Genomic DNA, 14,858 nt, shown 5'->3' on the forward strand with positions numbered 1-14,858 from the left:
CCGAATATCCGAAACCATGCAACTTTTCACTGTTTGCCTTGTTCTCGGTGCTTCCGAGGGATCTACTTTCCAGATTTTATTTACCGAAAACGGTGTGTCGTGCGATTTCTTTCTGTGAAAATTTGGTCTGGATCCATTCTGGTCGCAAATGCACTATGTGGTTTTCTCATGGTGAGGCTCATATTACGGAATTGCAATACATTGTATATATTTCGAATCGCAATAATTATTTTGTTGCACCTTGAAAGTGACTGAAATCAGTTTTAAGGATGACTACCCGTAATAGGCCTCAATTTCACCAAAAGCGTACATACAGCTTGATGCTGTAAGCTTTGAAAATGTCAAACGATAGAAATAAGGTGCATATTGACAAGTTATATAGTGACAGAAGCTCTCAAAAATTTCCTTTAGATTACCTCCCTTGATAATTTTGAGTTATCTCCCCTGAAAACCAGAAAAATAATTTTCTCCTTTTCCCTATGGGGAATTTTAGATTTCTTTTTGATATTTGTATCAGAATCATATAATGCAGCTTTCTACCGCAAAATTTTCTCAAAACTCAAGCTCAGATTCTCATAATCAAAGAAATTATATATTTCCCATAGGCATCAATGTTAACTTCAATACCGATTATCTCCCCCAAAAATGATAAAATTCGAAAAATCTCTCGGTGAAATGTTTTTAATTTTGAATGTTTTTAAAGTGACCAAATTTCATTTAAATATTACCATCCAGTTACAAGATATGAAATATGGCTATTACACCATGTTATCCTTAAAGCCTGAAATGCCATAAAACAATGCCAGCTTTTTGATAAAATGATTCGTGGTTCAGTGTATAATTATCTAGAACCACAAAATAAAAAAAATCGAATTCATTTTCATGCTTCCATTTTCTTGTACGTATATGGCCACTTTAGAAGGCTATTTCTTTTAGAAATAAAAGGTAACTAAATGTAATAGAATGAAATAGCATTTTATTTCACACTTTTGTCATTTTCGGTCGGCAGTATCGATACCTGAAACATCATCGGCATTTTGGAGGTCGGCAATTTCGTCATCCGGATCACTACTGGCATTTTGGGGGTCGGTAGTATCGGCATCCGGATCATCATCGGCGTTGTAGAGATCGACAGTATTGCCATCTTGATCATCATTGGCATTTTGGAGGTCGGCAGTACCAGCATCTGGACCATCATCGGCATTGTCGAAGTCTACAATATCAGTATCTGGAGCATCATTAGCATTGTCGATGTTGCCAGTATCGACATCCGGATAAACATTAATTTTGCATTTTGGAGGTCGGCAGTATTGGCATCCGGATTATCATTAGCATTTTGGAGGCCGGCAGTATCGGCATCTGTATCATCATTGGCATTTTGGAGGTCGGCAGTATCGACATCTGAATCATCATTGGCATTTTGGAGGTCGGCAGTATCGGCATCCGGATCATCATTTGCATTTTGAGAGTCGGCTATGTCGGCATCAGGATCAAAATTGGTATTCTGGAGGTCGGCAGTATCGGCATCTGGATCATCATTGGCATTTTGTAGGTGGGCAGTATCAACATCATTGGCATTTTGGAGGTCTGCAGTATCAACATCTGGATCATCATTGGCTTTTTGAAGGTCGGTTTTATTGGCAACTGGATCATCAATGGCATTTTGGAGCTCGGCAAAATCGGCATCCGGATCATTATCGGCATTTCCGACGTCGGTAATATTGGCATCTGGATCATTGCCGGCTTTGTGGGCGTCCAAAGTGTCGACATCTTGATCATCACTGGATTTTTGTTGATCAGCAAGTGCGAAATAATTGGTATTGTCAGTATCCAGAACATCATCGAAATGGCGGTGATCAGCAATGTCGACACTTGGAACTTCACCGTAATTGTATTGGTTTTTTTTATGTTGTTCTGGGAATCTTCCAGTCGCTTGAGGCAGAAAAACCTCTCCAGCTCTGAGATTCGAAACTACTAGAAGAGTTTTTGTTGATGTCGGGATTAATTCTGCTTTCGAAGGATCTGCTACCCACTTTCGAACGGATGTATAAGCAAGTGGTTGTTCTGGTGGCAGCATGAGTTGTTTGGTCACAAAATCTTCGCCTGCGAAAACTGTCTCAGAGTGTTGCTTCTGAATCATTCTGCAATATGTGCGTATTTTGGTTTTATTTTTCATCACGTGTAGCTGCGTAAGATGTAGAGGATATTTGTTTGTTTTAGTGTAAGACGAGTGAACACTATAATGCAATATTTTCACGAGTGGCGCAGCCACGATTGAAAATGTAAATTATGGTGTTCACGAGTGATATATATTCCGATCTCACACTGAAACAAACACATTTTCTATTTATTTTATGCATTTTTTAATGTTTTTAACCAAATTATATTCAGTTTGTCCGCGCAACGTCACGTGCATCGCGTCATAATGTCGTGACGTCAGGATGTCTTTGTAGAAAAAGCTATAAATAGTTCTATTAAGTTTCCTGATTTCTTTTACATTTAATCATGATAAAATGAAAATATTTACGAGCCTTTTATTGTTTTTATACATCTTTACGTTTACTGAAAAAAATGCAAGGAAATTCCTATCATTTATAATTCATATTATTTCGCATTCAAATGTAGTTCCGTACCAGTGAAAAATAAAAGTGATATTTTCACTGTTTGAAACAGTGAAAATATCAATTTTATTTCACTGATAAATTTCAGTATTTCACAGGAGAGCATAAAATAAAATGCACCGTGAGAGTCCGGAAAAAAATTTGGGCTAATTACAGGCCATAGTAAAGGATTGTCATATAGCAAAACAGGAAATGCTACTTGTGCTTTGTTTACATGGCCAATGACAGCACCTTGGATGTTATTCTTATAATTATTTATTTTCCTTGTATCTGTTCCATCTCTCTATCTGTTTTTTCAGATCTCTTTCTAGGATTACCATTCCTTTTATTCCTCATCTGGTCAGTATCTTTCACAAGTATGTTTTTATTATTGTCGTATACTCCGGTATAAACGGGAATGGATCTATTTTAACAAAAACTGCTGCTTTGTTTCACAAAGTGACATGTATATTATCGTTTTAAAAACAACAATGAACAGTATTCAAAAGTCGTATGGCAACTTTGCTGGCTAGCGTACCGTTTCCCTGCCTTAAGACACCAAGAACATAGGAAACAACAAGCAAACAGATAGATATTCAGGCAGGCAGATACATAGCCAAGCAGCTAGGATGCCAGGCTGACAGGCCGGAATGCATTCAGACATGTACATAAACACAGGAAAAAATAGATATTGTTCACTTCTTTGAAATATCGAAATAAAGCATCACGAATCAATATTGCGCAAAAACAAATCTCTCTTCCATTTTACACTTTCATGCCTATTTTTGGACTGTGCACATGGTTTTTAGACACGGACCACAAAATAATCACTGACTGAACACACTTTCTAAATTTTCACTTTCTACATAAATCTGAAGGCATGTCACATCAAAAGAGGAAACATTTAATTTCCTATCTGTAATCTTTGTTGCACTCCTGTATTGTTTTTCCTGTTAATTGTGTAACCCGCCTGTTTAGCTCAGTATGTAGAGCGTTGGCCTACGGATTGCGGGGTCGTGAGTTCGATCCTCGGGCGGGTCGTATGTTCTCCGTGACGATTTGATAAACGACATTGTGTCTGAAATCATTCGTCCTCCACCTCTGATTCATATGGGGAAGTTGGCAGTTACTTGCGGAGAACAGGTTTGTACTGGTACAGAATCCAGGAACACTGGTTAGATTAACTGCCCGCCGTTACATGACTGAAATACTGTTGAAAAACGGCGTTAAACCCAACACAAACAAACTGTTAATTTTGTTGTGTTTCTTCCATATTTCAACGATAATAACTCAAAAATCTAGGGTTGTATGACGTCGCATCAGTCACATAGAGTTGTCGTTCCTAATACCTCGTACAGGTTTTATGTGGGAAAGTTGCCACTTTTGTTATTTCAAAAAAAACAAAAAAACTTATGAAGCACTTCACCGGTTGTACTTTCTGAACTAAAGGTAAAAAGTCCCCGTGAACTTCATGATTCCAAGAGCTTTGACAGTGCACGTATCTTACACAGAAGGCGAATTGCTCAATATTGCTTACATCGGCAGATTCATTAGTCAAGATTGTAAAATATTTTGCGCCATTACAGAGTTGAATAACGGTTTCAGCAATTTGTTTACCACATAATGTGATGAATAAAATCTGGAAAGTAGATCCTTCGGAAGCACGGAAAACAATGCAAATAGTGAAAATTGCAGACTCGGTTTGATTGAGTCTGTTCATGAGCAGTAATGGAAAATGCAACACTGCCTACGCCCCCTAGCACCGGCTTAAGCAGTATTCAATTTTCAAATCTAAATGAGTTGAAATCAATGATCCCGAAGGACCAGAAAATATAACAACACTGAGATGAAGTAATTTTGGATATCCGGACCTAAGTATGTGGCATGATTTGGTGCCGAAGCAATGTGTTCTCAGACTCGAAGAACAGTGTCGGTACCTGACCAAAAATTTATCGATGTTTTGAAATTACTTTTCTCATCGTTTTTTTTTCCCTCAAAGAGCTTTTTTTCGCGACCACACTAAAAACAAAGACAAATATCGAACAGGAAATGCCACGTACCAAAATCGCAGCCTCCCCAAAACGAAATCTACAGCACGCAGACGTGCACACCACAAACACACCGGTTTATGGTGCGCACCCAACCTCACTCTTACCCTCACCATGTTCCGAGGACACGGGACAGTGTAAATAAAAGTAATCCCCTCCAGGTGAATCTCTAACACACGTAATGGAAACAAAAAGGCATGGCATGTAAAACACAAAAATGCTCGTGTATAAAAATATAAAAAGCAAACCTTTAGAACCAAAAACGTATGTACTCAATGCCTTTTCAGAAGACAGAGCAACAAGAGAAACACCCTTAAGGGCCCGACGAAACAATCACAGTTTCAATGATTAAAGTCTGTTATTTTAAACCTTGTTTCTGTACGCTGCTGAGCCGAATTCAATTGTTTTGTTCTTCTTGATCACAATTTGTATGAAGCTATCTGCCATTGTGACAGCGTTTTGATGCTCCCGTGATGTTTTTTGTGTGTCGACCATCCACTTTGCGTTGCTTCAGTAAGGGGACTAGAAACAAGAACATTATCGGCCTGATTGAATATATAGCACGGGGCACAAAAGAATCCATCCGAGTCTGGACTGTTCCTCAGGTAAGGGAATTTCTCATCGCTGAAAACAAAATCTGGCACACGTTTATCTTTCTTACCACAGTTTCTCAAAGGGGCGACCCAACCCTTTGAAGGTTCAAACCTAGATGTAAGAACAGACATTTTCAAAGAATCGGACATTCTCCACCTTATCACTGCATCTAATTTTCCTGTGTCTAAAAATCTAGGACCGAGAGAAACAGTTAGCCTATAACTACTACTCTTCTTAAATATTACCTCAGGTGAGCTTTTTGGAACATGGGATTCCGAACCTCTTTTGGACGATTCCAAAACGGAGAGAAATCGCTGCAGGTCAAATACAAAGCAAAAAAACAAAGACAAATATCAAACAGGGAATGTCACGCAGCCTCCTCAAAACGAAACCCACAGCACGCAGACGCGTGCACCACACACACACACATACACACACACAAACAGCCAACACATTAGGACAAAACGAACAAACAAAGGAACACACACACACAAAGTCAACACAGGACAAAAGGAACACAGTGGGGCACCGCCTTGGAACGGTTAGTGGCAAAAACACCACTGGGGAGCTTAAACCGGTTTTTAGTGCGCACCCAACCTCACTCTTACCCCCACCATGTTCCAAAGACACGAGACAGTGTAAATAAAATTAATCCCCTCCAGGTGAATCTCTTACACACGTAATGGAAACAAAAAGGCATGGCATGTAAAACACAAAAATGCTCGTGTATAAATATATAAAAAGCAAACCTTTAGAACCAAAAACGTATGTACTCAATGCCTTTTCAAAAGACAGTGCAACAAGAGAAACACCCTTAAGGGCCCGACGAAACAGGCCAGAAGACAAATTTCAAAACAGTTCAGTCCTGGTAGGATTTATAAACTGCTTATCACAGAGTCCCCCCCCCCCCTCTTCCGTCAGACACAATCAAAGAGGGAAGCGTAGTGTCCAACTGTAAACGGGTTGAACACTAAACATGCGGTATGTCTCAAAACAGTTGGGTCGTAACCTCTTTTAATAAAACGTTTTATAATTTTACCAAATACATTTGGAAAATTACCATGACCCAATATCTTACGAAGTTTGTAAACCACATCCCCATAAAAAACGGGTTTAGAAATACCTTCTCGCAGAAGTGTCTTTAAATTACTACTGAATTTTAAAACTAAATCAGAATTACGATAGTAAAATTTAGCAAAATATTTACGCAATTTGTAATAACGGTAGCCTTGCTGAAGAAGTTTACTAGTAATATATTGATTACGTTCATTGAAATGCTTGACATGACTACACGCTCTGGCAAACCGAATTAATTGAGAAATATATACCCCATAAGATGTAGCCTGAGGTACATCCCCATCCAAATGGGGAAAATTTACAATACCAAAATTAAAATCATCCCTCTTGTCATAAATTTTGGTATGTATAATATTGTCATAAATAGAGAGATGTAACGTCTAAAAATGAAGCATCAGTATCCGAATTGTTAGTTTTAATTAACTGAAGCTCCCTGGGATAAATAGTACCCACCAAATGACCAAGAAACGGATTATCCATATTAAGAATATCATCCAGATAGCGTGATGTATTATTAAATGCAGTTATAATATCTGCCTGCGTATCTGGAGAAAGGCTCAACATAAAAACAAAGAAAAATATCAAACAGGGAATGCCACGCACCAAAAGCGCAGCCTCCTCAAAACGAACCCCCCAGCACGCAAACGCGTGCACCACACACACACTCAAAGCTTACACATCAGGACAAAACGAACAACACACACACACACACACACACACACTCAAAGCCAACACATAAGGACAAGACGAACAATAAGCATACACACACGCGCGCACACAAAGTCAACACACAAGGACAAAACGAACAAACAAAGGAACACAGTGGGGCACCGCCTTGGAACGGTCAGTGGCAAAAACACCACTGGGGAGCTTAAACCGGTTTATGGTGCGCACCAAACCTCACTCTTACCCCCACCATGTTCCAAAGACATGGGACAGTGTAAATAAAAGTAAAGTCTCTTTCGTAACAATACAAAAACAAATCTGCGACAAGGGGTGCACAATTTGTTCCCATGGGAATACCAACAACTTGTCTAAAAACTGCATTCCCCAACCTGATGTAAATGTTGTTCAATAAAAAGGAAAGGGCTTTACAAACTTCGTCACAGGTCCACATTATATAATGTTTAATAATATTGCTAGTAAAAAAACCTTTATCAAAATTGCAAGCGAGAAATGTAGCATTCTCTCTGGCAAAAGTCTTTTGAATTAGGGTAGTTAATTTGTCATTTATTAAGTTATGTGGTAAAGTGGTATACAAAGTAGAAAAATCGTATGTACTGACTGTAGAAACCTTGTAATTATTAATTTTAAACTTATCCAGGATTTCGCCAGAATTTTTTATCGACCAAAATAAGTGTTTACCAGAGTTTTCGTATATTTTATCGCAATATTTTTCCACGTGGGCTTTCACAGCAGTTAGACATGATGTTAATAGTTTTGAAATATTTGTAGTTGTACAAGAGCTTGAATTAGCGATGAAGCGAGCTTTATGTGGTTGTTTATGCAATTTAGGAATCCAGTACATTGTCGGTAGTTTAATTTGTTGATAGTCTATACGAACTTTTAAATTAGAAACTTCAGTGATGTGATCAGTGACCAACTTATTTTCAACAGAAGGACTCAATGTATAAGTTTAAGTGCTATTTAGTTCGTTTTGTAAAACATTAATATAATGTAGGCGTCAAATGATGATAATATTGTTGGCCGCCTTGTCTGCTGGAACTAAGACATACTTAGAATGAAATTCTTGGATTTCCTTTTTCAAATGTCTTAAAGTAAACTTGGGTTTTGGTGGAAGTAGGTGTTCATTAGTTTGATAAAATTTTATTCGAGAATCAATGTTAAAAATATTTCGTTTCCAAGACGTTAATGCATTGGGATCAGCGTTCTCACGACGGCACCATTTAACACAGAAGGTTTCGATGGATTCCGCAATCTGACCACGACAAGCATTAAAATCAATAGTTGAAGAAATTCTATATTTAGGTCCTTTAAAGAATAAATTACGAATACGTTTGTCTTTAATAATATAAAAATTACCAGTGATGACATGACCTGCATCTGAATAGCAAAATTTTGAGTTTTTACATTCGCAGTAAGAAGGGGTATTTGTTTGAACATCTAAGTCGGAAACAATTTTATTGTAATTGAATATAACATTTCTTACAGGTGTTTTATATTTATAACAAATAATAGGAACTTCGGAGTTTCTGAAATATTTAGGCACAGAATCAATGACACGTTTGTCACGAAATATTCTGGGTACATCAATGAAGTCAATACCTTTATTCATGAAATAAATTTTAAGAAAATGTCTCTCATGGTCAGATTGGGTGTCAATATGTGGACGGAGAACATGTTGTGTGTAACTTTGAATAAGATATGATACAGTGTAAAACGGATCTGTTTGAATAACATTCTGGCCCGCTTCCTCGGGCAGCTTTTTAAGAGACTGAACAGAGTTTGAAAGAATTAAATCGAGGTCTGCAACAGATATATTGACTTTAGATTTGCGCTTAACATTACCATTTCGTCTAATTCCATGAGACCTGGATTTCCGTTTCCTAATATTTAAAATAGAAAAGATATCGATATCAGGGTTTTTAGAGATATTACCTTCCTGATAAATATTGTCATTTAAGCCCAACGGAAACGGTGACTGTAAATTTTTAATCCATTTGAATTCTGCTACATGCCTGGCTTTAATTTTAAAACTAGATGTGGAATTTGTATCATATACGATTTGCTCTACTGGCTGCATTGTTACCTGATCAAATGTATGGCCAGATTTACGGAAGTGTTGGTATAAAAATGTAGTAAACTTGTTCCGACTTCGCATTTTGTATGAATGTTCACGGAAACGAATTTTTAAAGAACGCCCAGTTTGGCCAACATACTGAATACCACAATTGGGTACGTTTCAAGTCAGTACATATATCATGTGGGACGTATTTCAATCAACGTCAGAATTAAGTACCACATTAAAAGTTCTGCCGTTAACGTTTGAGGTAATTGTAGACCTGTGCGATAAATGATTGCAACAACCGCACCTCTTAGAATTGCCTTTGTTAATAGAACGGTACTCTCTACATCTCTGTGGAAAATTTGTATGTTTAATTTTATATTTCTTCAGTATAGTAGAAGTTAAAGGTGATAGACAAATACGTAGATTATTACGAAGAACAGCTGGATAATTTAAACTAGTACGTGGAATATAAAATGATTGAACAGAATGTAGCTTAAGTGGAGAAAGGCTGATCGATGGTGTATATCTTAAAAAAGTACTGCAAGCCTAAATTTAATAAAGGAAGAGCTCCGCCAAGCGGGGCAATATACGCCCGAAGGGTTATATCAGAGGATGGTGGCAAAATATAAAGAACTTTACTATTAAAGCCCAAAGGACAGGAACAACAAAGGCAAGAAATTTCAAAAAAAAATCTAAGTCCACTAAAAGTCCTTACCAGGTAAAGGAATATCAAAATACACCAAAAAATTGGAGGTACCATGTTGTAACACAGAAAAGTGGTCTCGATTTTTCCCTACGGCCAACAACAAAAAAGTTTCAAAATAAGCTATTTACAGTAACATAAAAGGGAAGTAATTCAAAAATATTTTAAGTGAACCAACTAGGGGTCTGCCAAATAAAAATAAGAGCACTGCAATGCAGAGCAATATACACAAAGCAAAGTCATGTATGACTTTTGACCTCTAAGTGTGACCTTGGCCTTAAAGCGTGTAATCTGAAACATGCGCTCTGCATGTTGTCTCGGTGTGGTGAACATTTGTGCCAAGTTTCTTTGAAATCCTTCAAGGGGTTCACGAGTTACAGCGCGGACACAAAATTGCTAACGGACGGACAGACGGAGGTATAGCATAATACGTCCCTTCGGGCGTATAATAAAAAGAGTTAAAACGTGCTTTTCTGCGTATATCAGAAACTCTTCAAACTGTTAATTACAACAGAATCAGTAGGTAGCACAGATCGCAGGGTCGTGAGTTCGATCCTCGGGCGGGGCATATGTTCTCCGTTACTATTTGATAAACGACATTGTGTCTGATATCATTAGTCCTCCACCTCTGATTTATGTGGGGAAGCTGGTAGTTACTTGCGGAGATCAGGTTTGTACTGGTACTGAATCCAGGAACACTGGTTAGGTTAACTGCCCACCGTTACATGACTGAAATACTGTTGAAAATGGCGTTAAACCTAAAATAAACAAGCAAATTCGATGAATTGGTATTCCCCGCCGGAATGAGTGGCAAAAATATATCCGGCAAAAGGGATGTTACTAAGAAGCAAATAATTTCATTAGTCAAAATGAATTTAACAGAAAATAAATGCTATATTTTTGGTTGGGGGTGGGAGCGGGGGTGACCGGGTGAGGGTACAAAACATCACAAGTTGATTATAAATATTGATGGAAAATTAAAAATGACAAAAAATGGGGGGTAGGGGTGATGCATGACCGGGGTGGTAGGCATGACTGGGTGGAGGAATGAGGTGGGGTAACGGTAAAACTTTGCATGTTGATAAATATTCATGGAATGTTTGAAAAAAAAAATGGAATGATTTTTTTTTGCGGGGGGAGGGGGAGGGGGTGTGACCGAGGCAACGTGATGACCAGGTGTGGGTACACAACTTCACATGTTTATAATAAATGTTCATGGAAAAGAATGGAAGAAGTTTAATGAAATTCTACCAACTGGTTGGTTTGTTATGTACAAATCTGTAGATTTTTCAACAGTTATAGGGCAATAACTCTAAGGAAATTATCGAAGTATGTTGGTTCATATTTATTTCAAGTTCCATGAAATTTTACCAGCTTGTTACTGAGAGATGGCTGCAGACGTGAATTTTTCATTAAATCAAGGGCAATAACTCTAAGGGAAATTCACTAAATTATCAAAAACAAACTTGACGGGCATCATCGCAGTATGTTGATGCATGTTTATTTCAAGTTTTATGAAATTCTACCTGATAGTTACTGAGAAATGGCTGCGGACGGACATTTTTGGGCATTTTTCATTAAATCAAGGACAATAACTCCAAGGGAAATTGACCAATCCAAAAAAAACTTGACGGGCATCATCGCAGTATGTTGGTTCATGTTTATTTCAAATTTCCTGAAATTCTACCTGCTATTACTGAGAAATGGCTGCGGACGCACGCACGAAAGGACAACGCCATTTAAATACACTGCCCCCACTCCCCACTCCCGATTTCATCGGCGGGGGTTAACAAACAAACAACAGAATCATAACTGAAAGTAGTACTTAATGACGTCATAACAAATACATGTACCTAAACTACGTCATAAAAGAGAAAAAGTGGAAACTCAAAAGGTCGCTAAACACGACGAAAACGAAAATGTTGCAGGCTCGGTTTGATTGAGTCTGTTAATGGAAAATGTGGGCTACAGCCCACGCCCTCTAGCCCCCGGTTCAGCAGAACTCAACATTTACACATGCTACAAGTACCGATTCAATCAATTTGAATAAAAGTACTTTGAACGTATATATTTTATAACCATGGTGTTACTAAAAACAAGGAAGAATATCCAACATTCTAAAAACGCACACACCACACACAAAGCAAACACACAAGGACAAAACAAACAAATAAAGGAACACAGTGGGACAAGGTTTTTGATTAATTAAAACTAACAATTCGGATACTGATGCTTCAATTTTAGATTTACATCTCTATTTATGACAATATTATACATACCAAAATTTATGACAAGAGGGATGATTGTAAATTTTCCCCATTTGGATGGGGATGTACCTCGGGCTACATCAATTCGGTTTGCCAGAGCGTGTAGTCATGTCAAGCATTTCGATGAACGTAATCAATATATTACTAGTAAACTTCTTCAGCAAGGCTTCCGTTATTATAAATTGCGTAAATATTTTGCTAAATTTTACTATCGTAATTCTGATCTAGTTTTAAAATTCAATAGTAATTTAAAGACACTTCTGCGAGAAGGTATTTCTAAACCCGTTTTTTATGGGGATGTGGTTTACAAACTTCGAAAGATCTTGGGTCATGGTAATTTTCCAAATGTATTTGGTAAAATTATAAAACGTTTTATTAAAAGAGGTTATGACCAAACTGTTTTGAGACATACCGCATGTTTAGTGTTCAATCCGTTTACAATTGGACACTACGCTTCCCTCTTTGATTGTGTCTGACGGAAGAGGGGGAGGACTCTATGATAAGCAGCTTTTAAATCCTACCAGGACTGAACTGTTTTGATATCTGTCTTCTGGCCTGTTTCGTCGGGCCCTTAAGGGTGTTTCTCTTGTTGCTCTGTCTTCTGAAAATGCATTGAGTACATACGTTTTTGGTTCTAAAGATTTGCTTTTTATATATTTATACACGAGCATTTTTGTGTTTTACATGCCATGCCTTTTTGTTTTCATTACGTGTGTTAGAGATTCACCTGGAGGGGATTACTTTTATTTACACTTCCCCGTGTCTTTGGAACATTGTGGGGCAAAGAGTGAGGTTGGGTGCGCGCCATAAACCGGTTTAAGCTCCTCAGTGGTGTTTTTGCCACTGACCGTTCCAAAGCGGTGCCCCACTGTGCTCCTTTGTTCGTTTTGTCCTAATGTGTTGGCTTTGTGTGTGTATGTGGTGTGCGCGTCTGCGTGCTGTGGGTTTCGTTTTGGGGAGGCTGCGTTTTTGGTACGCGGCATTCCCTGTTTGATATTTCTCTTTGTTAATTGTTAATATAATGAACACTTATAAATGCAGTCTTTGTAGGAACATGACAAAATAGATGAATGCATAGCCTTTAATCAGTTTGTTTGCCAACTTGAAGGAAATTTTCATCTAAATGATTTAGATTTTTTGTTTTTTCTTGACATTGCAAGATGGTTTCCATCAACAATAATATGAGGTATAGATCTAGTGAAGAATGCAAGTTAATCTACAGAATAGGCTTAAATCTCTTTCGACGATTAAACATTCTGTACAATTATTTGCATACCAGGGACCACATTTCTGGCGCTAAATTAAGTGGAAAGGGAAAACCCAGACAGACGAAGACTTATTGGCGTTAAAAGAAGCAGCCAGTTCCAAGGCGATGCCCCATTGTGTTCCTGTATTTGTTTGTTTTGTCCTTTGTGTTCATGTTTGTGTATGGTGTGCAAGAGTTGTTCGTGTGTGTCTTTGGGGAGGCTGCGTTTTTTGAACGTAGCTTTCCCTGTTGGTTATTCTTCCTTGTTTTTCCATAAGTGCGATTAGAGTAAATTACTCTCACATGAAAAACTGGGCATTGATACTGAAATGTTGAAATAGGTTCTTTTGTAACAGATTTATTTTACTAAACATTTTTGTCAAGCAATATTTCAAAAGCCATGTTTTACTTTGAAAAAATAGTAATGTTCATTAAAATATGTATTAAACAAACTTGAAACGTAAACATAAATTCATAAAATAACAAAGATCATAATATTAAACATTCTTCATTGAACAATATGAATGCATGTATATGCATAAATTCAGAATTATCTTCAAGCAATTCTTGATCGTTTAGATAATTGTTATTGTTTCGTTCAAAGTTGACAACATTCTTACTTTTACAAGAAATGTACTTCTTTGATCACATAAAAGGTAATAACGAACTGTTTGCACAGAAATGACATATCTTGTAACTGAATTGTGTAAAATATATTTTAAGCATAACACATGGGCACTGTTTCCTCCTATTTTGACCCCTGTTTTGTTTCGTATGAAACAAGTGGTAAGCTGATTACCTTTCAGAAACTGTAAAGGAAAATATATTTAATGCAGTAAAAATATCTTCGACTTTATTATTTGTAAATAAAGATACCTGTCAGCTTTCTGATATTTTGCACAAGAAATTGAATTCAGATATTCAGAAATTTTCACTTGAAACAAGGCGGTATATATGAAGTTCGAAGGTTCTAGGTCAAATGAGTCTGAGGTTATTGAGGAGAAACCACTTTAAAAGTTCAAAGCCCCTGCGACCTTTGACACCAAAATCGATAGGGGTCATCTATTGACCAAGCATAATATATCTAGGAAGTTTAAGAAGGCAACAGGATTACATATTTTCAAGTTTGTTCTTCTTACATGGTGTGTGTGGGGGGAGCGGATTTCTACACTTACCGCCATCATATCCTATGTTATAGTACTATAAAACTTCACGGGTGTACTTGTGGCTCGGCCTGTACTTGGCAATGACTTGTGTTTAGACAGTTTCTCGGTGCGACTATTTGGATGCAGCTGTAAGTGTAAGTTGTAATTTTATTGTTCAAGCTGGTCCTTGTTATTTTTTATGTATGCTACTAAAAGGCCCGCTGTGAAGTCTAATGCCATCTGCAAACAGAAAAAAAGACATTCAATTTTTAAACTACGATCATTTGGGTAAATGCTTTTACATGGCTTTTCTATTTAATGACCACCAGTAGTGAAAATATGCACGATTTTCAATATCAGTACTCAGTCACGAAACTGCAATACACATTGCCTGTAAAACTTGAATCAGAACTTTCTAAGTCCAAAAGG

The 14,858-nt window shown here is 37.5% G+C and overlaps 1 protein-coding gene across 1 annotated transcript; it reads right to left on the bottom strand.

Annotated features, from left to right (window-relative positions):
• Positions 1-1,213: 1,213 nt before the first annotated feature.
• Positions 1,214-2,140, bottom strand: LOC123526737 (serine-aspartate repeat-containing protein F-like). The gene has a single exon (XM_045305986.2). It carries the CDS (start codon positions 2,138-2,140, stop codon positions 1,214-1,216), a length of 927 nt encoding a protein of 308 aa, XP_045161921.2.
• Positions 2,141-14,858: the final 12,718 nt, after the last annotated feature.

This window comes from Mercenaria mercenaria, chromosome 14, assembly GCF_021730395.1.
Source record: "Mercenaria mercenaria strain notata chromosome 14, MADL_Memer_1, whole genome shotgun sequence".
NCBI classification, from domain to species: domain Eukaryota; kingdom Metazoa; phylum Mollusca; class Bivalvia; order Venerida; family Veneridae; genus Mercenaria; species Mercenaria mercenaria.